The sequence below is a fragment of the Saccoglossus kowalevskii genome, chromosome 2, assembly GCF_978046115.1.
Source record: "Saccoglossus kowalevskii chromosome 2, keSacKowa6.1, whole genome shotgun sequence".
NCBI lineage: Eukaryota > Metazoa > Hemichordata > Enteropneusta > Harrimaniidae > Saccoglossus > Saccoglossus kowalevskii.
The window spans coordinates 4,767,335-4,794,966 of record NC_140642.1 but is presented as its reverse complement, the minus strand read 5'-3'; the positions used below and the strand labels follow the sequence as shown (position 1 = coordinate 4,794,966).

At 39.5% G+C, this 27,632-nt stretch overlaps 1 protein-coding gene across 1 annotated transcript in view; it reads left to right on the top strand.

Annotated features, from left to right (window-relative positions):
* Positions 1-24,819: 24,819 nt before the first annotated feature.
* Positions 24,820-27,632, top strand: part of LOC102802333 (N-acetylated-alpha-linked acidic dipeptidase 2-like) — a 52,345-nt gene continuing 49,532 nt past the window's right edge. Inside the window, exon 1 of the mRNA XM_085508114.1 lies at positions 24,820-25,142. Within this exon, the coding sequence (XP_085364240.1) occupies positions 24,901-25,142 (242 nt within the window). The 5' untranslated portion in view covers positions 24,820-24,900. The remainder of the gene's footprint in view (positions 25,143-27,632) is intronic.

Below are 27,632 nucleotides of genomic sequence, written 5' to 3'. Positions count from 1 at the left end.
TACATTGAACTGCCAACTGAACTGCGCACAATTTATATTGAACTGCCAACTGAACTGCGCACAATTTACATTGAACTGCCACCTGAACTTCGCACAATTTACATTGAACTGCCACCTGAACTGCGTACAATTTACATTGAACTGCCACCTGAACTGCGCACAATTTACATTGAACTGCCACCTGAACTGCGCACAATTTACATTAAACTGCCAACTGAACTGCGCACAATTTACATGGAAATGCCACCTGAACTGCGCACAATTTACATTGAACTGCCAACTGAACTGCGCACAATTTATATTGAACTGCCATCTGAACTGCGCAAAATTTACATTGAACTGCCAACTGAACTGCGCACAATTTACATTGAACTGCCACCTGAACTGCGCACAATTTACATTAAACTGCCACCTGAACTGCGCACAATTTACATTGAACTGCCAACTGAGCTGCGCACAATTTACATTGAACTGCCACCTGAACTGCGCACAATTTACATTAAACTGCCAACTGAACTGCGCACAATTTACATTGAACTGCCACCTGAACTGCGCACAATTTACATTGAAATGCCACCTGAATGGTGCAAATTTTACATTGAACTGCCAACTGAACTGCGCACAATTTACATTGAACTGCCAACTGAACTGCGCACAATTTACATTGAACTGCCACCTGAACTGCGCACAATTTACATTAAAACTGCCAACTGAACTGCGCACAATTTACATTGAAATGCCACCTGAACTGCGCACAATTTACATTGAACTGCCTCCTGAACTGCGCACAATTTACATTGAACTGCCACCTGAACTGCGCACAATTTACATTAAACTGCCAACTGAACTGCGCACAATTTACATTGAACTGCCACCTGAACTGCGCACAATTTACATTAAACTGCCAACTGAACTGCGCACAATTTACATTGAAATGCCACCTGAACTGCGCACAATTTACATTGAACTGCCAACTGAACTGCGCACAATTTACATTGAACTGCCAACTGAGCTGCGCACAATTTATATTGAACTGCCACCTGAACTGCGCACAATTTACATTGAAATGCCACCTGAATGGTGCAAATTTTACATTGAACTGCCAACTGAACTGCGCACAATTTACATTGAACTGCCACCTGAACTTCGCACAATTTACATTGAACTGCCACCTGAACTGCGTACAATTTACATTGAACTGCCACCTGAACTGCGCACAATTTACATTGAACTGCCACCTGAACTGCGCACAATTTACATTAAACTGCCAACTGAACTGCGCACAATTTACATGGAAATGCCACCTGAACTGCGCACAATTTACATTGAACTGCCAACTGAACTGCGCACAATTTATATTGAACTGCCATCTGAACTGCGCAAAATTTACATTGAACTGCCAACTGAACTGCGCACAATTTACATTGAACTGCCACCTGAACTGCGCACAATTTACATTAAACTGCCACCTGAACTGCGCACAATTTACATTGAACTGCCAACTGAGCTGCGCACAATTTACATTGAACTGCCACCTGAACTGCGCACAATTTACATTAAACTGCCAACTGAACTGCGCACAATTTACATTGAACTGCCACCTGAACTGCGCACAATTTACATTGAAATGCCACCTGAATGGTGCAAATTTTACATTGAACTGCCAACTGAACTGCGCACAATTTACATTGAACTGCCAACTGAACTGCGCACAATTTACATTGAACTGCCAACTGAGCTGCGCACAATTTACATTGAACTGCCACCTGAACTGCGCACAATTTACATTAAACTGCCACCTGAACTGCGCACAATTTACATTGAACTGCCTCCTGAACTGCGCACAATTTACATTGAACTGCCACCTGAACTGCGCACAATTTACATTGAAATGCCACCTGAACTGCGCACAATTTACATTGAACTGCCTCCTGAACTGCGCACAATTTACATTGAACTGCCACCTGAACTGCGCACAATTTACATTAAACTGCCAACTGAACTGCGCACAATTTACATTAAACTGCCAACTGAACTGCGCACAATTTACATTGAAATGCCACCTGAACTGCGCACAATTTACATTGAACTGCCAACTGAACTGCGCACAATTTACATTGAACTGCCAACTGAGCTGCGCACAATTTATATTGAACTGCCACCTGAACTGCGCACAATTTACATTGAAATGCCACCTGAATGGTGCAAATTTTACATTGAACTGCCAACTGAACTGCGCACAATTTACATTGAACTGCCACCTGAACTGCGCACAATTTACATTAAACTGCCAACTGAACTGCGCACAATTTACATGGAAATGCCACCTGAACTGCGCACAATTTACATTGAACTGCCACCTGAACTGCGCACAATTTACATTAAACTGCCAACTGAACTGCGCACAATTTACATTGAAATGCCACCTGAACTGCGCACAATTTACATTGAACTGCCTCCTGAACTGCGCACAATTTACATTGAACTGCCACCTGAACTGCGCACAATTTACATTAAACTGCCAACTGAACTGCGCACAATTTACATTGAACTGCCACCTGAACTGCACACAATTTACATTAAACTGCCAACTGAACTGCGCACAATTTACATTGAAATGCCACCTGAACTGCGCACAATTTACATTGAACTGCCAACTGAACTGCGCACATTTTACATTGAACTGCCAACTGAACTGCGCACAATTTACATTGAACTGCCAACTGAACTGCACACAATTTACATTGAACTGCCACCTGAACTGCGCACAATTTATATTGAAATGCCAACTGAACTGCGCACAATTTACATTGAAATGCCACCTGAACTGCGCACAATTTACATTGAACTGCCAACTGAACTGCGCACAATTTACATTGAACTGCCAACTGAGCTGCGCACAATTTATATTGAACTGCCAACTGAACTGCGCACAATTTACATTGAATTGCCAACTGAACTGCGCACAATTTACATTGAACTGCCACCTGAACTGCGCACAATTTATATTGAAATGCCAACTGAACTGCGCACAATTTACATTGAACTGCCAACTGAGCTGCGCACAATTTACATTGAACTGCCAACTGAACTGCGCACAATTTACATTAAACTGCCAACTGAACTGTGCACAATTTACATTGAAATGCCACCTGTACTGCACACAATTTACATTGAACTGCCAACTGAGCTGCGCACAATTTACATTGAACTGCCACCTGAACTGTGCACAATTTACATTGAAATGCCACCTGTACTGCACACAATTTACATTGAACTGCCACCTGAACTGCGCACAATTTACATTAAACTGCCAACTGAACTGTGCACAATTTACATTGAAATGCCACTTGTACTGCACACAATTTACATTGAACTGCCAACTGAGCTGCACACAATTTACATTGAACTGCCAACTGAACTGCGCACAATATACATTGAACTGCCAACTGAACTGCACACAATTTACATTAAACTGCCAACTGAACTGTGCACAATTTACATTGAAATGCCACCTGTACTGCACACAATTTACATTGAACTGCCAACTGAGCTGCACACAATTTACATTGAACTGCCAACTGAACTGCGCACAATTTATATTGAACTGCCACCTGAGCTGCACACAATTTACATTGAACTGCCAACTGAACTGCACACAATTTACATTGAACTGCCAACTGAACTGAGCACAATTTACATTGAACTGCCACCTGAACTGCGCACAATTTACATTGAACTGCCAACTGAACTGCACACAATTTACATTGAACTGCCAACTGAACTGCGCACAATTTACATTGAAATGCCACCTGAACTGCGCACAATTTACATTGAACTGCCACCTGAACTGCGCACAATTTACATTAAACTGCCAACTGAACTGCGCACAATTTACATTAAACTGCCAACTGAACTGTGCACAATTTACATTGAAATGCCACCTGTACTGCACACAATTTACATTGAACTGCCACCTGAACTGTGCACAATTTACATTAAACTGCCAACTGAACTGTGCACAATTTACATTGAAATGCCACCTGTACTGCACACAATTTACATTGAACTGCCAACTGAGCTGCGCACAATTTATATTGAACTGCCATCTGAACTGCGCACAATTTACATTGAATTGCCACCTGAACTGCGCACAATTTACATTGAACAGCCAACTGAGCTGCGCACAATTTATATTGAACTGCCAACTGAACTGCGCACAATTTATATTGAACTGCCAACTGAACTGCGCACAATTTACATTGAAATGCCACCTGAATGGTGCAAATTTTACATTGAACTGCCAACTGAACTGCGCACAATTTACATTGAACTGCCAACTGAACTGCGCACAATTTACATTGAACTGCCACCTGAACTGCGCACAATTTACATTAAACTGCCAACTGAACTGCGCACAATTTACATTGAAATGCCAACTGAACTGCGCACAATTTACATTGAAATGCCACCTGAATGGTGCAAATTTTACATTGAACTGCCACCTGAACTGCGCACAATTTACATTGAACTGCCAACTGAGCTGCGCACAATTTATATTGAACTGCCAACTGAACTGCGCACAATTTACATTGAAATGCCACCTGAATGGTGCAAATTTTACATTGAACTGCCACCTGAACTGCGCACAATTTACATTGAACTGCCAACTGAGCTGCGCACAATTTATATTGAACTGCCAACTGAACTGCGCACAATTTACATTGAACTGCCACCTGAACTGCGCACAATTTACATTAAACTGCCAACTGAACTGCGCACAATTTACATTGAAATGCCAACTGAACTGCGCACAATTTACATTGAAATGCCACCTGAATGGTGCAAATTTTACATTGAACTGCCAACTGAACTGCGCACAATTTACATTGAACTGCCAACTGAACTGCGCACAATTTACATTGAACTGCCACCTGAACTGCGCACAATTTACATTAAACTGCCAACTGAACTGTGCACAATTTACATTGAAATGCCACCTGAACTGCGCACAATTTACATTGAACTGCCACCTGAACTGCGCACAATTTACATTGAAATGCCACCTGAATGGTGCAAATTTTACATTGAACTGCCAACTGAACTGCGCACAATTTACATTGAACTGCCAACTGAACTGCGCACAATTTACATTGAACTGCCACCTGAACTGCGCACAATTTACATTAAACTGCCAACTGAACTGCGCACAATTTACATTGAAATGCCACCTGAACTGCGCACAATTTACATTGAACTGCCAACTGAGCTGCGCACAATTTACATTGAACTGCCAACTGCACTTCGCACAATTTACATTGAACTGCCAACTGAACTGCGCACAATTTACCTTGAACTGCTACCTGAACTGCCACCTGAACTGTGCACAATTTACATTGAACTGCCTCCTGAACTGCGCACAATTTACATTGAACTACCACCTGAACTGCGCACAATTTACATTGAAATGCCACCTGTACTGCACACAATTTACATTGAACTGCCAACTGAACGGCGCACAATTTACATTGAACTGCCACCTGAACTGCGCACAATTTACATTGAACTCTCACCTGAACTGCGCACAATTTACATTGAACTGCCAACTGAACTGTGCACAATTTACATTGAACTGCCACCTGAACTGCTCACAATGTACATTGAATTGCCACCTGAACTGCGCACAATTTACATTGAACTGCCACCTGAACTGCGCACAATTTATATTGAAATGCCACCTGAACTGCGCACAATTTACATTGAACTGCCAACTGAACTGTGCACAATTTACATTGAACTACCACCTGAACTGCGCACAATTTACATTGAACTGCCAACTGAACTTCGCACAATTTACATTGAACTGCCACCTGAACTGCGCACAATTTACCTTGAACTGCTACCTGAACTGTGCACAATTTACATTGAACTGCCACCTGAGCTGCACACAATTTACATTGAACTGCCAACTGAACTGCACACAATTTACATTGAACTGCCAACTGAACTGTGCACAATTTACATTGAACTGCCACCTGAACTGCGCACAATTTACATTGAACTGCCAACTGAACTGCACACAATTTACATTGAACTGCCAACTGAGCTGCGCACAATTTATATTGAACTGCCATCTGAACTGCGCACAATTTACATTGAATTGCCAACTGAGCTGCGCACAATTTATATTGAACTGCCACCTGAACTGCGCACAATTTACATTGAAATGCCACCTGAATGGTACAAATTTTACATTGAACTGCCAACTGAACTGCGCACAATTTACATTGAACTGCCAACTGAACTGCGCACAATTTATATTGAACTGCCACCTGAACTGCGCACAATTTACATTGAAATGCCACCTGAATGGTACAAATTTTACATTGAACTGCCATCTGAACTGCGCACAATTTACATTGAATTGCCACCTGAACTGCACACAATTTACATTGAACAGCCAACTGAGCTGCGCACAATTTACATTGAACTGCCAACTGAGCTGCGCACAATTTATATTGAACTGCCATCTGAACTGCGCACAATTTACATTGAAATGCCACCTGAATGGTGCAAATTTTACATTGAACTGCCACCTGAACTGCGCACAATTTACATTGAACTGTCAACTGAGCTGCGCACAATTTATATTGAACTGCCAACTGAACTGCGCACAATTTACATTGAAATGCCACCTGAATGGTGCAAATTTTACATTGAACTGCCACCTGAACTGCGCACAATTTACATTGAACTGCCAACTGAGCTGCGCACAATTTATATTGAACTGCCAACTGAACTACGCACAATTTACATTGAACTGCCACCTGAACTGCGCACAATTTACATTAAACTGCCAACTGAACTGCGCACAATTTACATTGAAATGCCAACTGAACTGCGCACAATTTACATTGAAATGCCACCTGAATGGTGCAAATTTTACATTGAACTGCCACCTGAACTGCGCACAATTTACATTGAACTGCCAACTGAACTGCGCACAATTTACATTGAACTGCCACCTGAACTGCGCACAATTTATATTGAACTGCCAACTGAACTGCGCACAATTTACATTGAACTGCCACCTGAGCTGCGCACAATTTACATTGAACTGCCAACTGAACTGCGCACAATTTACATTGAACTGCCACCTGAACTGCGCACAATTTACATTGAAATGCCACCTGAATGGTGCAAATTTTACATTGAACTGCCAACTGAACTGCGCACAATTTACATTGAACTGCCAACTGAACTGCGCACAATTTACATTGAACTGCCACCTGAACTGCGCACAATTTACATTAAACTGCCAACTGAACTGCGCACAATTTACATTGAAATGCCACCTGAACTGCGCACAATTTACATTGAACTGCCAACTGAGCTGCGCACAATTTACATTGAACTGCCAACTGCACTTCGCACAATTTACATTGAACTGCCAACTGAACTGCGCACAATTTACCTTGAACTGCTACCTGAACTGCCACCTGAACTGTGCACAATTTACATTGAACTGCCTCCTGAACTGCGCACAATTTACATTGAACTACCACCTGAACTGCGCACAATTTACATTGAAATGCCACCTGTACTGCACACAATTTACATTGAACTGCCAACTGAACGGCGCACAATTTACATTGAACTGCCAACTGAACGGCGCACAATTTACATTGAACTGCCACCTGAACTGCGCACAATTTACATTGAACTGCCAACTGAACTGTGCACAATTTACATTGAACTGCCACCTGAACTGCTCACAATGTACATTGAATTGCCACCTGAACTGCGCACAATTTACATTGAACTGCCACCTGAACTGCGCACAATTTATATTGAAATGCCACCTGAACTGCGCACAATTTACATTGAACTGCCAACTGAACTGTGCACAATTTACATTGAACTACCACCTGAACTGCGCACAATTTACATTGAACTGCCAACTGAACTTCGCACAATTTACATTGAACTGCCAACTGAACTGCGCACAATTTACATTGAACTGCCAACTGAACTGCGCACAATTTACCTTGAACTGCTACCTGAACTGCGCACAATTTACATTGAACTGCCACCTGAACTGCGCACAATTTACATTGAAATGCCACCTGAATGGTGCAAATTTTACATTGAACTGCCAACTGAACTGCGCACAATTTACATTGAAATGCCACCTGAACTGCGCACAATTTACATTGAACTGCCAACTGAGCTGCGCACAATTTATATTGAACTGCCATCTGAACTGCGCACAATTTACATTGAACTGCCAACTGAACTGCGCACAATTTACATTGAACTGCCAACTGAACTGCGCACAATTTACCTTGAACTGCCAACTGAACTGCGCACAATTTACCTTGAACTGCTACCTGAACTGCGCACAATTTACATTGAACTGCCACCTGAACTGTGCACAATTTACATTGAACTGCCTCCTGAACTGCGCACAATTTACATTGAACTACCACCTGAACTGCGCACAATTTACATTGAAATGCCACCTGTACTGCACACAATTTACATTGAACTGCCAACTGAACGGCGCACAATTTACATTGAACTGCCACCTGAACTGCGCACAATTTACATTGAACTCTCACCTGAACTGCGCACAATTTACCTTGAACTGCCAACTGAACTGTGCACAATTTACATTGAACTGCCACCTGAACTGCTCACAATGTACATTGAACTGCCACCTGAACTGCGCACAATTTACATTGAACTGCCACCTGAACTGCGCACAATTTACATTGAACTGCCACCTGAACTGCTCACAATGTACATTGAACTGCCACCTGAACTGCGCACAATTTACATTGAACTACCACCTGAACTGCGCACAATTTACATTGAACTGCCACCTGAACTTCGCACAATTTACATTGAACTGCCAACTGAACTGTGCACAATTTACATTGAACTACCACCTGAACTGCGCACAATTTACATTGAACTGCCACCTGAACTTCGCACAATTTACATTGAACTGCCACCTGAACTGCGTACAATTTACATTGAACTGCCACCTGAACTGCGCACAATTTACATTGAACTGCCACCTGAACTGCGCACAATTTACATTAAACTGCCAACTGAACTGCACACAATTTACATGGAAATGCCACCTGAACTGCGCACAATTTACATTGAACTGCCAACTGAACTGCGCACAATTTATATTGAACTGCCATCTGAACTGCGCACAATTTACATTGAACTGCCAACTGAACTGCGCACAATTTACATTGAACTGCCAACTGAACTGCGCACAATTTACATTGAACTACCACCTGAACTGCGCACAATTTACATTGAAATGCCACCTGTACTGCACACAATTTACATTGAACTGCCAACTGAACGGCGCACAATTTACATTGAACTGCCACCTGAACTGCGCACAATTTACATTGAACTCTCACCTGAACTGCGCACAATTTACATTGAACTGCCAACTGAACTGTGCACAATTTACATTGAACTGCCACCTGAACTGCTCACAATGTACATTGAATTGCCACCTGAACTGCGCACAATTTACATTGAACTGCCACCTGAACTGCGCACAATTTATATTGAAATGCCACCTGAACTGCGCACAATTTACATTGAACTGCCAACTGAACTGTGCACAATTTACATTGAACTACCACCTGAACTGCGCACAATTTACATTGAACTGCCAACTGAACTTCGCACAATTTACATTGAACTGCCACCTGAACTGCGCACAATTTACCTTGAACTGCTACCTGAACTGTGCACAATTTACATTGAACTGCCACCTGAGCTGCACACAATTTACATTGAACTGACAACTGAACTGCACACAATTTACATTGAACTGCCAACTGAACTGTGCACAATTTACATTGAACTGCCACCTGAACTGCGCACAATTTACATTGAACTGCCAACTGAACTGCACACAATTTACATTGAACTGCCAACTGAACTGCGCACAATTTACATTGAAATGCCACCTGAACTGCGCACAATTTACATTGAACTGCCACCTGAACTGCGCACAATTTACATTAAACTGCCAACTGAACTGCGCACAATTTACATTAAACTGCCAACTGAACTGCGCACAATTTACATTAAACTGCCAACTGAACTGTGCACAATTTACATTGAAATGCCACCTGTACTGCACACAATTTACATTGAACTGCCACCTGAACTGCGCACAATTTACATTAAACTGCCAACTGAACTGTGCACAATTTACATTGAAATGCCACCTGTACTGCACACAATTTACATTGAACTGCCAACTGAGCTGCGCACAATTTATATTGAACTGCCACCTGAACTGCGCACAATTTACATTGAAATGCCACCTGAATGGTGCAAATTTTACATTGAACTGCCAACTGAACTGCGCACAATTTACATTGAACTGCCAACTGAACTGCGCACAATTTATATTGAACTGCCATCTGAACTGCGCAAATTTTACATTGAACTGCCAACTGAACTGCGCACAATTTACATTGAACTGCCACCTGAACTGCGCACAATTTACATTGAATTGCCACCTGAACTGCACACAATTTACATTGAACAGCCAACTGAGCTGCGCACAATTTACATTGAACTGCCACCTGAACTGCGCACAATTTACATTAAACTGCCAACTGAACTGCGCACAATTTACATTGAAATGCCAACTGAACTGCGCACAATTTACATTGAAATGCCACCTGAATGGTGCAAATTTTACATTGAACTGCCACCTGAACTGCGCACAATTTACATTGAACTGCCAACTGAGCTGCGCACAATTTATATTGAACTGCCAACTGAACTGCGCACAATTTACATTGAAATGCCACCTGAATGGTGCAAATTTTACATTGAACTGCCACCTGAACTGCGCACAATTTACATTGAACTGCCAACTGAGCTGCGCACAATTTATATTGAACTGCCAACTGAACTACGCACAATTTACATTGAACTGCCACCTGAACTGCGCACAATTTACATTAAACTGCCAACTGAACTGCGCACAATTTACATTGAAATGCCAACTGAACTGCGCACAATTTACATTGAAATGCCACCTGAATGGTGCAAATTTTACATTGAACTGCCACCTGAACTGCGCACAATTTACATTGAACTGCCAACTGAACTGCGCACAATTTACATTGAACTGCCACCTGAACTGCGCACAATTTATATTGAACTGCCAACTGAACTGCGCACAATTTACATTGAACTGCCACCTGAGCTGCGCACAATTTACATTGAACTGCCAACTGAACTGCGCACAATTTACATTGAACTGCCACCTGAACTGCGCACAATTTACATTGAAATGCCACCTGAATGGTGCAAATTTTACATTGAACTGCCAACTGAACTGCGCACAATTTACATTGAACTGCCAACTGAACTGCGCACAATTTACATTGAACTGCCACCTGAACTGCGCACAATTTACATTAAACTGCCAACTGAACTGTGCACAATTTACATTGAAATGCCACCTGAACTGCGCACAATTTACATTGAACTGCCACCTGAACTGCGCACAATTTACATTGAAATGCCACCTGAATGGTGCAAATTTTACATTGAACTGCCAACTGAACTGCGCACAATTTACATTGAACTGCCAACTGAACTGCGCACAATTTACATTGAACTGCCACCTGAACTGCGCACAATTTACATTAAACTGCCAACTGAACTGCGCACAATTTACATTGAAATGCCACCTGAACTGCGCACAATTTACATTGAACTGCCAACTGAGCTGCGCACAATTTACATTGAACTGCCAACTGCACTTCGCACAATTTACATTGAACTGCCAACTGAACTGCGCACAATTTACCTTGAACTGCTACCTGAACTGCCACCTGAACTGTGCACAATTTACATTGAACTGCCTCCTGAACTGCGCACAATTTACATTGAACTACCACCTGAACTGCGCACAATTTACATTGAAATGCCACCTGTACTGCACACAATTTACATTGAACTGCCAACTGAACGGCGCACAATTTACATTGAACTGCCAACTGAACGGCGCACAATTTACATTGAACTGCCACCTGAACTGCGCACAATTTACATTGAACTGCCAACTGAACTGTGCACAATTTACATTGAACTGCCACCTGAACTGCTCACAATGTACATTGAATTGCCACCTGAACTGCGCACAATTTACATTGAACTGCCACCTGAACTGCGCACAATTTACATTGAACTGCCACCTGAACTGCGCACAATTTATATTGAAATGCCACCTGAACTGCGCACAATTTACATTGAACTGCCAACTGAACTGTGCACAATTTACATTGAACTACCACCTGAACTGCGCACAATTTACATTGAACTGCCAACTGAACTTCGCACAATTTACATTGAACTGCCACCTGAACTGCGCACAATTTACCTTGAACTGCTACCTGAACTGTGCACAATTTACATTGAACTGCCAACTGAACTGCGCACAATTTACATTGAACTGCCACCTGAACTGCGCACAATTTACATTGAACTGCCAACTGAACTGCGCACAATTTACATTGAACTGCCAACTGAACTGCGCACAATTTACCTTGAACTGCTACCTGAACTGCGCACAATTTACATTGAACTGCCACCTGAACTGCGCACAATTTACATTGAAATGCCACCTGAATGGTGCAAATTTTACATTGAACTGCCAACTGAACTGCGCACAATTTACATTGAAATGCCACCTGAACTGCGCACAATTTACATTGAACTGCCAACTGAGCTGCGCACAATTTATATTGAACTGCCATCTGAACTGCGCACAATTTACATTGAACTGCCAACTGAACTGCGCACAATTTACATTGAACTGCCAACTGAACTGCGCACAATTTACCTTGAACTGCTACCTGAACTGCGCACAATTTACATTGAACTGCCACCTGAACTGTGCACAATTTACATTGAACTGCCTCCTGAACTGCGCACAATTTACATTGAACTACCACCTGAACTGCGCACAATTTACATTGAAATGCCACCTGTACTGCACACAATTTACATTGAACTGCCAACTGAACGGCGCACAATTTACATTGAACTGCCACCTGAACTGCGCACAATTTACATTGAACTCTCACCTGAACTGCGCACAATTTACCTTGAACTGCCAACTGAACTGTGCACAATTTACATTGAACTGCCACCTGAACTGCTCACAATGTACATTGAACTGCCACCTGAACTGCGCACAATTTACATTGAAATGCCACCTGAACTGCGCACAATTTACATTGAACTGCCACCTGAACTGCTCACAATGTACATTGAACTGCCACCTGAACTGCGCACAATTTACATTGAACTACCACCTGAACTGCGCACAATTTACATTGAACTGCCACCTGAACTTCGCACAATTTACATTGAACTGCCAACTGAACTGTGCACAATTTACATTGAACTACCACCTGAACTGCGCACAATTTACATTGAACTGCCACCTGAACTTCGCACAATTTACATTGAACTGCCACCTGAACTGCGTACAATTTACATTGAACTGCCACCTGAACTGCGCACAATTTACATTGAACTGCCACCTGAACTGCGCACAATTTACATTAAACTGCCAACTGAACTGCACACAATTTACATGGAAATGCCACCTGAACTGCGCACAATTTACATTGAACTGCCAACTGAACTGCGCACAATTTATATTGAACTGCCATCTGAACTGCGCACAATTTACATTGAACTGCCAACTGAACTGCGCACAATTTACATTGAACTGCCAACTGAACTGCGCACAATTTACCTTGAACTGCTACCTGAACTGCGCACAATTTACATTGAACTGCCACCTGAACTGCGCACAATTTACATTGAAATGCCACCTGAATGGTGCAAATTTTACATTGAACTGCCAACTGAACTGTGCACAATTTACATTGAACTGCCAACTGAACTGCGCACAATTTACATTGAACTGCCACCTGAACTGCGCACAATTTACATTAAACTGCCAACTGAACTGCGCACAATTTACATTGAAATGCCACCTGAACTGCGCAGAATTTACATTGAACTGCCAACTGAACTGCGCACAATTTACCTTGAACTGCTACCTGAACTGCGCACAATTTACATTGAACTGCCAACTGAACTGCGCACAATTTACATTGAAATGCCACCTGAACTGCGCACAATTTACATTGAACTGCCAACTGAACTGCGCACAATTTACATTGAACTGCCAACTGAACTGCGCACAATTTACCTTGAACTGCTACCTGAACTGCGCACAATTTACATTGAACTGCCACCTGAACTGCGCACAATTTACATTGAAATGCCACCTGAATGGTGCAAATTTTACATTGAACTGCCAACTGAACTGTGCACAATTTACATTGAACTGCCAACTGAACTGCGCACAATTTACATTGAACTGCCACCTGAACTGCGCACAATTTACATTAAACTGCCAACTGAACTGCGCACAATTTACATTGAAATGCCACCTGAACTGCGCACAATTTACATTGAACTGCCAACTGAGCTGCGCACAATTTATATTGAACTGCCATCTGAACTGCGCACAATTTACATTGAACTGCCAACTGAACTGCGCACAATTTACCTTGAACTGCTACCTGAACTGCGCACAATTTACATTGAACTGCCACCTGAACTGTGCACAATTTACATTGAACTGCCTCCTGAACTGCGCACAATTTACATTGAACTGCCAACTGAACTGTGCACAATTTACATTGAACTGCCAACTGAACTGTGCACAATTTACATTGAACTGCCAACTGAACTGCGCACAATTTACCTTGAACTGCCACCTGAACTGCGCACAATTTACATTCAACTGCCACCTGAACTGCGCACAATTTACATTGAACTGCCACCTGAACTGCGCACAATTTACATTGAACTGCCACCTGAACTGCGCACAATTTACATTGAACTGCCTCCTGAACTGCGCACAATCATCTTTTTAGAGGGTCTATGGCACAATTTACATTGAACAACCAACTGAACTGTGCACAATTTACATTGAACTGCCAACTGAACGGCGCACAATTTACATTGAACTGCCACCTGAACTGCGCACAATTTACATTGAACTGCCACCTGAACAGCGCACAATTTACATTGAACTGCCACCTGAACTGCGCACAATTTACCTTGAACTGCCACCTGAACTGCGCACAATTTACATTGAACTGCCACCTGAACTGCGCACAATTTACTGCTGATCTGCACTGGCTCGGAAGATGAATTCTGATTGGCTAAAAAAACAAAAGACTTGAATGCACGTTCATTCTCAGTAATGTTATGCAAATTAGAAATTCAAACTAGCTAATCATTTACAACCTTCCGAGCCAGTGCAGATTAGCCCACAATTTACCTTGAACTGCCACCTGAACTGCGCACAATTTACATTGAACTGCCAACTGAACTGTGCACAATTTACGTTGAACTGCCACCTGAACTGTGCACATGTTTTTCTTTATTTTTTCCATATTTATAAATTGGGCTTGACAGTGTTCAACCACGGCAGTTTATGGTTGCCCATGGTTGACATAGAGATTATCTTTTAATGTTATGCGATATATAGAAAATGAATAATATTATTATGCTAATTAGTGTGCAAATTAGCTCTGTTTGTTGGTTTTGGGAAACACTGAAGTGTACGCTGTGGGAAAAAATGTTGCTTAATTCTCATTTCCGAAGCAAATTAATTGTCTTTTAAAGTTTTCTCTGACAATGATTTAAAGCCACAGTGGAACTGCACGTCCGTACCCTATATCGCATTCGTGAACTGCAAGTGACCCCGGAATGTAACCAGGTGTAGATGATCTACGACGTTTTCTAACATGAAAAACCTCAATATATCAGTCTACTGTAGTAATAGGATTGATCGTAGAGGAGTGTCATTATTGATTGCATATATCAGCATTGATTATTTGATTGTTTGATTGTTGAACTAGTACACCATCATGTAAGATATATAGGACTTGTTCTATGTATATATGTTTAAGATTACTATTTGTAAACTAATTACTGCTAGTATTTCCGCCGTGGTCAGCTCGTTTTCGGCCAATTTGCATTGTGTAACACACCTACACATTCTGACGTATTGGCAATGTATTTGATGTATTCTCATATGATATCACAGGTTTTTAAGTCTGTGGCTATATTCCACGATGTTATATATTCTAAACTTTAGTAATAATAGTGTTAGTCAATAACATTATTTATTTTGAATAGTCAAATGCTATTCTAAAAGACAAAATATTGATTTTAAAAAAGGGAAACGTAACTTATATAGTTCATAAAGAATGAAATAGAATAGAATAGAATATTGCTTTATTACAACGTTAAAGAACATTTGACAATTCTTTTTTTGGTTTCTACACATGTAGAAGGGAATAAAGCTAAACACCACTACTGTACATGTGTTAATATTATTTGCTCTCTTATTGTATACGCTGTTTTTATATATCTAATTAAGGTAGCGGGACTAATATTTGCATACTTGTTTTCATCTTCTAATTGGGACCAAACGACTACAAATAGACCCAGGAAAGTATATATTTTTGGAATCGCCAGACTTCAAGCTTTTCAAAAGTGTGTTTTTCATGCCCGTATCTGCACTCTACGGTGCGTTACTTAATCAAAAGTGAAAAATTACTTTTTTTGTAAAAAAAAAAAATTACGCATTTATGCTGGTGATAATAAGTTTTGTTTTCAATTTTCCTAGTTGTTCAATAGTCTGGCGAATTGAATGTGTCTGGTCAGTTTTATTCAAGAAACGCGTTTTGAAAAATAGTGTCCTGAATTTTAATTTCTGTTTTAGTCGCGTTGCCCCCAACTCAAACCACAACACATTGGTAAATAATCCATGAAATAGTTTGTCTGGACACATTCAAGTTCCTCTCATTGTCGAACAGCCAATGATCATCCTGGGTGTGATTCTGCATTTCAATCAATGCATTGTATGCAATATTGTCTTCCTTCAATGTAATCAAGTGTTTGAATATGTAAATGACGTATAGTGTAAACAATAGACAAGTGGCAGTCTACCAGAATCCATTCTAACTGCTATGTTGCTTGTGTTAACATTAAAAACATGACTACAAAATTTGAGGTGAAAATTGTCAGTACATGTTGTATCCCATTTTTTATTTGTGCACAAGCCCCACAATTCTCCTGTGTGGTCTCAAAAAGTTTGGTTTTAATTGAAATGTTATCAGCATTCAAGATTGATGTTTGAGCTTTTTCTGCTCTTCTGGCTTTCTCAGCTAGTCTGGTCATTGAGCCATTGGTGTTGAAGTTGACGCCAAGGTATGTGTAGTTTGTGACTTTTCATTGGGTTCTGTTCCACACATTATGTTAAGTTTTTCAGTATTGTATCCATTCTTTGTAAATATCGTTGATTTCCTTTTTTGCATAGCTATACAAAATAGAGGTTTGTAGACCTTCTTGACTTTCTGACATGATGATAATGTCATCGGAAAATAACAAACATGGTATTAACTCGTTATTAAGCTGTGGAGGAAAGTTGTTTTGGTTGTTTAATTCATCAATTAAATCATTTATGTAGATGTTAACAAGTGGGGGACTTAATGGACATTCCTGCCTAACACCATTTTCCAGGTGGAATCTTAGTGTTATTTTCTTGCATAGTTAACTGCACACTGTGTGTTCTGATACATATGTTTGATGACCTTGTATATTGTTTGTTTGCAGCTTGTACATAAGTCCTTCTGTCCAGACAGTGTCAAAACATTTCTTATGATCTATAAAACTGCAGTAAAGCTTTTTGATGTTTGTTTGATACTTTTTGATAAATGTGGTCTGTTGTTCTATGATTCTAATGAAGTCCTCCTTGATTTGAGTGAATGATGTTGTTTTCTTTTAGGTACATAACAAACCTGTTATTAATTGTGGCACTAAATAATTTTCCAATACAACTTCCCACATATACTCCTCTGTAATTATTTACATCAAAGTGATCCCCTTGTTTGTGTACATGAGTTAATAAGCTTATATTCCAACTATCTGGATACTGTCCTGTTTGTAATATGTGGTTGAACCAGCTTCTTCAAGTGCTCTTTTTATTTTATTTATGCTGGTATGCCATCAATTCCACATGCTTTGTTGTTCTTTAGTCTCTTCATAGAACTGATTCTTGATTACCGTGTTCTATGTCTTCCAGCTTTTTAATTATCTCTTCTTCCTGATCTTTTGAGTGAGTGAGTGTGGGTTCATATTGCAGCTAAGTTCATCTAATTATTTCATTTGTTTCGCTCTGTGCTCTTTCTGCATTTTTCCACATATGTTTTGAATGTGTTTTGTGCTATAGTGCCTTTCTCTCAGTTGGATATCATGTGGATGTCGCTGTAGTTCCCTTGCTGGGGTCTCAAGTTCTTTTTTTCATATTGTTACACTGACTATTTGATACTCCCTTTGGTTTCCTTGTCTGACTTGTTTTCAGGTTTGTTTTGCTGATGAGGCATTTTTTAGGTATTGGATGAAGTAAACTTTCAAAGTCATCTGCTATATCATTAGAAGATGCAAGTTCATGACATGTTTGTGAAAAGTCTTGAATGATGGAAATACTTTCTTCTGTTTGGGAATAGATTTTGTATATTTCTCTTGTTTTTTTTTTTTTTTGGTTCCATGTGTATCTTTCTGGAGCATATTTAAGATTTAAGTTGAAACTGTCATCCTTCTTTAACTTTGGTAATTTGACCGTTGTTGAGATAGGGCAGCGTTCACTGGATGGTTTAAATACATTTACGTTAAAATGTATAATGTTATGGTACATGTCCATGGATGATAATGCATGTGCTTGAACCAGAAATCTCGTGACAGGTTAACTGACCAGTCCTATCCCCACACGCTCTTCCATTCCATTCTTCTGCTGTTGGTTTTCTTCTCTGTGTCAATCTACTCCTTTGTTTATCATATTTTGTCTGGCTGTTTTCCATTGGTTTCTGTACTACCTGTTGTCTGGTGATTGTAACTATGTGTTCTGGTGTACACATACTTTCCATGGATTCTAGTGCAACTCTATGTTGTGTTTCAATTTCTGCTACTCCTGTAGCTATTTTCTCTAGTTCTTCTGACATTTTATGAATAGTCCCTCTTTCCTCTGCTTCTACTTTCCCAAGAGTCTTTGACATCTCTTGTTTTAGGGGTTTATTAGTGATGGTGAGTTTATTGTTGCTGATTGTGAGCTGGTATGCTTCAGTTTGGAGTTTTTCATTGATATCTTCTTTTATCCGTAATTCATCTTTCAATTGTTGTATTTCTGATGTTTTCCTTGAAATCTCTTTTTCCATTATGTTATACTTTGCTGATTGCTTTTCTATACTAGATGATTGTTTTTGCAGTTTGGATATTATATTTGGATATTTTGCAGTTTGGATATTCATACTAACTACTCTCAAACTGGGTTAAAATTGATGAGTTTTGATGTTGGTAGTCTTCAAATGCTTTAAGGATATCTGTAACTGCAAATTTAGATGCTTGTGGCTGGTTTATTGAATTGATTGGAGATTGATCAGAGATGATTCTTGTACTCACGGGGATCTTGTTTGGAGTTTCATCTTTGATCAGAAGTATTCCTACTGTCAGTCATATCAACTGGGCTGTCAGCTGCTACCTCTAAACCAGTTACTGCTAATGCATAGTCGCTGGGATCATAACGTGAATATGGTTTTCTACTGCGCAATTTTCGTTGACTTTGGGCTATATATTGCGAAAGGCCTGTCACATTTTTAAAACATTAGGCTCTGCATTGAGACTGAATCCTAGTTATTCTGATTAATCCTCAGTCAAGATGACATGACTTCTCCATGGATTGGTTATGTGTCTGGCGGATTCTCTGGTCCCCTTGTGTCAACAACGATTTAATTCCAGTTGTTGAGCGAACAAATGCTTAGATAATTCTCCTAAATTCAGTTACATGGGTTTGCAAAAAAATACTTTTCCTTATTTAAAGTAAGTTACTGTTTACCAAAGTCATTCCGTGACTTTCATCAGTCTCTAGTCATGTCTGGTACGTGCCATGTCTGGCGTAATGGAGCTGAACTAGTGCTAACTATTAATCCCGTATACCTGTGTAGCAAAAGTCGTGATATCTCTTGACTCATTGTCCAGTTCAATTTGGATGAAACCCATTCAAGTTTCCACTTGGAAAGCTTTACTTCATTTATTGTAATACGTCATGCACGTACAATAAATAATTACTTACCAAACAATACAATCGTGACAATAAATAATACAACAGTCTCCGTAATTTCCTACACTAATGCGAGTGTATATGACATTGTAACGTTGGCGGTAACAAATGCGATGGTCGTTTTAGCTAGTCACCAGTCAGCATAGACTGTCGACAGTCGGTCGTACCTAATATCACCTGTTATTATCAATAGATATTGTGTATAAACGTAATAGGCGTGAATAATTTGGACGTTCGAATGTCTAGGACATACAATTGCATTAGGCCCGAGGGCTGTCGGCAGTCTACAGTCAGTACTGTTTTTCATCAATACTATTTTATGGAGACAAACTACAACACGACTAGAAATGATAAAACTACAAAAGTAATTGCCATAAAAGCGCGCAACTCGCAATTTTTTAGTCATTCGGAGATAATTGATTTTTTTTACTATATTGATTTTTTTCTTTATAAAAGAATACTAAGTATTTCCTTGTTAAGGAGTCTGTTACATTTATTGAATATCATTACAAATATTTTCGTTTTATCTGTGTTGACTGGCAACTGCCATTTTGATGTGTAGGCAGATAATTTATCCAGACAGTTTTATAATGTTTTCTTGGATTTTAAAAGAATCACAATGTCGTCTGCATAACGAAGGCAATTAATGGTGTGTTGTGTAACAGGGTGATCTTTATCAAAAATATCAGGCAGGTCGTTAATGCTAAACTCTCTGCAATACCTTTATTTGTGTGTGTGTGTGATGTTTGTATTTATTATTTTGAATATCTATATGTTTCAATATTATTACGCCGCTAGCGACGTAAAATTAACGTTTTCATTTTTTGTTTGTGTGTTTTGTTAGCCCGCCATCAACGTTGCACTTGTGTAAATGTTTTACTAATAATACTATTCTGTATTACGTTCTGTGTTTTTTCGACGCGAACAGAAAGAATTTGTAAATACACTATCGAATACGGTGACTGTTTCGTGAATTCAAGGTATTTGTCCATCATGTTAAACGTTCGTGTAGACAATCATCATGAATCTGGCATATGACGGTGTTATGCAATAACTACATAGGTACAGAGTGTACAGGGCATGGCCACTCAAACGGCAGATAGTTTGCATATTGAGTAAACGATATCCACCCATAGGCAAGTAAAGAAAATAGACCAAATAAATGTCTGAATGAAATTTGTTTAAGACATACCTGATATTATAACCCAATAGCTCTAACCCTTGTTTCATGCAACTGAACAGTATAATAATAATAATAATAATGAGTTTTAGCCAAGATTTGTTATAGTGTGTCTTAACTGCATCGTAAAATGTTTGTTTTGATATAGTTTCAATATCAGTCTGACATAAGTCTTGTATTTTGTTGATCCGAGTCCTTCTAACCATGATCCCTTGTAACAGTGATATTCAAGTTTTGTGACTGCATTATTTTTAATATTTTTGTAATAATTATTTGCTTGATATTGGACTTTAATAGTCTCCCAGTTTCCAGTCTGCATCCAGTGAACATTACCAGTTATTACATAGTTGCAATTTTTCAAATAAAAGAACTCTGATATACATTTGTAGGTAAATAGAAACTTGGTACTTAGACACATGCTCTTGGATAATATGCAGACTTGATTAGTTTTGGCTAATATACTCCATGCATACTAATTTTAAATAATTGCATGATAATTATCCAATTTTTAGCATTTCTAATGGTATCTCAAGAACCAATGATTGCATTTCATCAAAACTTGGTGTATGGAATTCTTGCTTACTAATAGTCTAATTCGCTTAATTACTAAATAGCAACATTTTTAGCTTTTTCACTGCTATCCCCAAAACAGATCATTGCATATTAATTATGTGATTTGAGTAATTACTGATCACATTCAGGGATATTTTTACTGGTATTTTGAGTGATTCTTTGTTCTATTATGATAACATAATTAGTGTTCAATGTTGTATGAAGTAATGGACAGTGTATCTGATAAACTATGTGTAATTTATACATGTTATATTCATAAATTATTCATATATATGGTATTTTGTAAATGTATTTAATTAACATTTATAATGTGTGGATTCATGTTGTGCATCTCAAATATCAGTCACCAAGACTTGTTTAAAAGGTTAATATATGCCTTTAATAATCTCAACACATGGGAGTTCTTTCTAAGCTTTCTTTAATCTGAGTTTATTATTACTTTGCTGTATTGATAATATGAAGAAAAGTGATTTTTATACACTTATATATGTACATTAAATTTTACCTGGTAAAAGATAACATATGGGTGTGGTTTACAGGTAATTTACCTTTAAAAAACTTTAAAATAGCAGTAACTGTGAGTTTGATGTCACTAATCAGATGAATGTAATTTCAACAGCACACCCCAAAAGTGAATCACAACCTCTCATTTGAATTTAAATTTACTGTATGTTAATAAATATTTCCATAAATTGATCTACATGTCTAATTATTTGAAATCTGACTCCATGCCTAAAATATTCCTCTGATAAATTGAAGTTTATACACTGGAAATATGTAACATATATAATTGAGGGCATAGACTTGAAAACAATAATCACTCCACTCACTTATCACTCTTGCAATTCATGATCAACAATAATTAACATAAGAAATTCAGACAAAACTGACATTACTGACATTGCCCAGTGTTCATTTTAAAGGGCGGCAGTCGTCACGCCGCGTTCTGTTCGATATGGGACTCATAGCGACATATACAACACATGTAAAATACATTGTTTATTTATATGAAATTCAAACATGCGCTGCGCAACGACCATCGCGCTTTAAGCTTACCAACCATTTTCAAATGACATGACATGACCTAATTAATATATAATTATATGAAATGATTTATAAAGTACTTTGTAACAGGTGATTTAATAATGATTTATAACTATAAAAATATGTTTATCATCAGGTACGTGTATCTTATTTATTGATCTCATATTGCATGTCATTATTATATATCAATATTTGACTTAAAAACTTGCCAAAACATGCCTCAATGTTTTGAGATGCTTTATTAACCCTTAATGTCTATGGGGGTTATCATCGTTACCAGCGTCTCTCTGCACAGAGCGTCTCTCTGCACAGAGCGTCTGTCTGCACAGAGCGTCTCTCTGCACAGAGCGTCTCTCTGCACAGAGCGTCTGTCTGCACAGAGCGTCTCTCTGCACAGAGCGTCTGTCTGCACAGAGCGTCTCTCTGCACAGAGCGTCTGTCTGCACAGAGCGTCTGTCTGCACAGAGCGTCTCTCTGCACAGAGCGTCTGTCTGCACAGAGCGTCTCTCTGCACAGAGCGTCTCTCTGCACAGAGCGTCTGTCTGCACAGAGCGTCTCTCTGCACAGAGCGTCTGTCTGCACAGAGCGTCTCTCTGCACAGAGCGTCTGTCTGCACAGAGCGTCTGTCTGCACAGAGCGTCTGTCTGCACAGAGCGTCTGTCTGCACAGAGCGTCTGTCTGCACAGAGCGTCTCTCTGCACAGAGCGTCTGTCTGCACAGAGTACTATTGCAGATATAAACATTCTCTCAGTGTTATATTAATTAAAGACATTGCACACTAGATCTAATCAGCATATTTAATGACCATATATGGTCATATGACCTTATTAAAAATGTATAAATATCAAATCTAGAACACAGTGCTTAAAAAAAAAAAAGATGCTGGAGGATCTGCCAGTTCTAATGGCTTTCTTCTTGTTTATTAAAATTGTGCACTATGGAGCATGCTATTGCGTATTTGTGCATGAGTGGAAAAAGCAAAAACAAAATTTCACTATATATTCTAGTGAAAAAAGAAGATGATAGAGCAGAGCTGTTTATATAGGCGATTGTCTGTCACAGTCCGTCAACAATTTTCATCTTCTTTTTGAAAACTACCACCTCAATTGTTTGATACTTGGTATGTAGTTACCTTGGTGGACCTCTTTCATTATATTTTCAATTCTCTATTTTTATCAAATATTTTGGGTAAAAAATGATATTTCTGACTTCAAACTACCACCTCAATTGCTTTGGTATTTGGTATATAGGTACCTTGGTGGACCTTTGTCAGATTTGTTCATTTTGTGATATTATCATAATAATAATATAATTAATATTTTTAGTGAATATTTTTGCTATTTGTGATACATTTTTGATATTTGCTCACAGCAAATAAGATACATTTGGTCCAAAAAAATACACAAAACTTTGAAACAAAAGTTTGGCTGGAAAAACCTTGCTCTGAAATCTCACACTTGCATCATGATTGTATTTTACAGGAAGATTTGTGTAAGGAGATTAAATGTGGCTGGTACATCAAGAATATAGCACTCATGCATTGATTTAATTATAATACAGCAATAATTTTATTGGGTGAGAACCAATAGTAAACAAGACCATTCTTCGTATCTAAGTAACACTGAATTGTTTCAGCCACTTAAGAATGTCTGTATACAGTTACCACAATGCACCTGATGATCATTCATCAAATGTTGACCCACTCACAGACAGCCCTTTGCTAGTAGAACCACAAGTACATTCATCCGAAGAACTAGAAGAAGCCAACAGGAGATATTTTAATCTCAGTGATATTGATTCTCCTGAAACAATATTTTATATGTCAGCTATGAGTCATGGAAAATATCCCATGCGTTATTATTGGATCGCTACAGGCATCATTGCTTTGGTTGCGTTAGGACTCGGCTTGCTGATCGGATTCTTAGCAGCACCATCATCTGATACCACCACCTATCCAGATTCATATCAGATCTGGCTAGATGCATTAAAAGAAGAAGATGACTGGGTCACTGAAAAAATGTTGGAAATTCTGGATAAGGACAAAATAGAACAACATTTAAGGTATATTTTATTTTACTTATTTTTGTATTGCAGTGTGGCTTATTGCATAACAACCTCATGAGGAGTTCATTCTAATGTACTAATGTTTTTCTCAACAATTTCTTAGTTAAAATTAAATCAAATGGAAACATTTCCCACTAGCAACAGGTCTCAAATTTGTATTTGTCGATTATAGTAATAAAAGTTGGTGACTGTTCAAGGTCACTTATAATATTGATGAGGCAAACAGATGCTATGACCTTACAGTGAAACACTTAGTTGGGTGACAAGTGACAGGTGACCAACAAGACGCTTGTCAATTTCAAGGATATGCATATTACCTTTTGAACATCTCGCAGATGATTTCAGTTTATATACAAAACTTTATTTCATAAAGAATACTAATCAAATCTGGAAATACTTGTGTGGGTTTATTTCTAGGTTGATATTCAGCTGTCTAAGTATTATCAATGTCACCTCCCAAAATAGTGTCCAAAATCTGTGGGTCAAACTTCACATAAACTTGTGATCAATGTATGGATTTGTGCATGTATAGTATTGTATGAGAGGATGTGGAAATGTGTATGTCACTGCAGGTAATATATGGGTGTATGGCAGCGTGTGCAAGTATGGCATTGTGGGAGTGTAGTGTGTGCAAGTATAACTGGGAGTTTCTGCAAGTGTGGGAGTGTGTGCAAGTATGACAGTGTGGAGTGTGTTGTGTGTGCAAGTATGACTGGGAGTGTGTGTACGACAGTGTGGGAATGTGTGCTAGTATGGCGGTGTGGAAGTGTGTGCAAGTATGACAGTGTGGGAGTGTGCAATTATGGCAGTGTGGGAGTGTGTGGAAGTATGACAGTGTGAGAATGCATGTATGACAGTTTGGGTGTGCAAGTGTGGAATTGTGTGTGTGCATCTAAGGCATTGCGGGAGTGTGTAGTGTGTGCAAGTATGACAGTGTGGCAGTGTGTGCAAGTATGCCAGTGTGGGATTGTGTGCAAGTATGACAGTGTGGGAGTTTGTGGAAGTATGATTGGGAGTGTGTGAAAGTACGACAGTCTGAGAGTACAAGAATGACAGTGTGGCTGTGTGTGAAATTGTGGCAGCGTGGGTGTGTGCAAGTATGGCAGTGTGTGCAAGTATGGCAGTGTGGGAATGTGTAGTGTGTGCAAGTATGACTGGGAATGCAATTACCAAAACTCTTAAAAAACTGCCAGCAAATAAATAATAAACTTAAAGAAAGTAAAGTAAAAAAATTATGTATAATAAAAATAAATAAAATAAAGTCTAAATGAGGATCTTATTTCAAACAGATGGGGAGTGTGGTAGTAAGGCATCATGAAAGTGAGAATGTATGTGAATGGTATTATGGAATTATATGGGGTATTACGGTGTTGTGCAATTATGGCATTGTGAGAGTGTATGGGATTATGGTATTGTAGAAGTATATGGGTATGGTTTGTGGGAGCAAGTTTGTGTGAATGCGTGTGTATGGCATTGTGGGAATGTGCTATGACACTGGGAATGTATGGCATTGGGGTGTATGATATGCTGGGAGTGTATGGCACTGGAAGTGTATGGCATGGAGTGTATGATGCTGGGAGTGTATGGTACTAGGAATATATGGTGCTGGGAGTGTATGGCACTGGAAGTGTATTGTACTAAGAGTATATGGTACAGGGAGTGCATGTATGGTGCTGGAAGTGTATGGCACTGGAAGTGTATGGCATGGGGTGTATGATGCTAGGAGTGTATGATACTAGGAATATATGGTACTGGGAGTGCATGTATGGTACTGGAAGTGTATGGCACTGGGAGTATATAGCACTGGAAGTGTATTGTATAGGAGTATATGGTACTGGGAGTGTAATGGCACTGAGTGTATAGCATTGAGTGTATAGCACTGGGAGTATATAGCACTGGGAGTGTATGGCATTGGAAGTGTATGGCACTGGAAGTGTATGGCACTGGGAGTATATGGTACTGGGAGTGTAATGGCACTGAGTGTATGGGACTGGCAGTATATAGCACTGGAATTATTTAACACTGGGTGTTTGGCACTGAGTGTATAGCACTGGGAGTATATAGCACTGGAAGTGTATGGCACTGGGAGTATATGGTACTGGGAGTGTAATGGCACTGAGTGTATGGGACTGGGAGTATATAGCACTGCAATTGTTTGACACTGGGTGTTTGGCACTGAGTGTATAGCACTGGGAGTATATGGCACTGGAAGTGTTTGACACTGAGTGTATGGCACTGGGAGTATATAGCACTGGAATGGTTTGACATTGAGTGTATAGCACTGAGAGTATATAGCACTAGGAGTGTATGGCACTGGAAGTGTATAGCACTGGGAGTATATAGCACTGGGAGTGTATGGCACTGGGAGTATATAGCACTGGGAGTGTATGGCACTGAGTGTATGGCACTGAGTGTATAGCACTAGGAGTATATAGCACTGGGAGTGTATGGCACTGGAAGTGTTTGACACTGAGTGTATAGCACTGA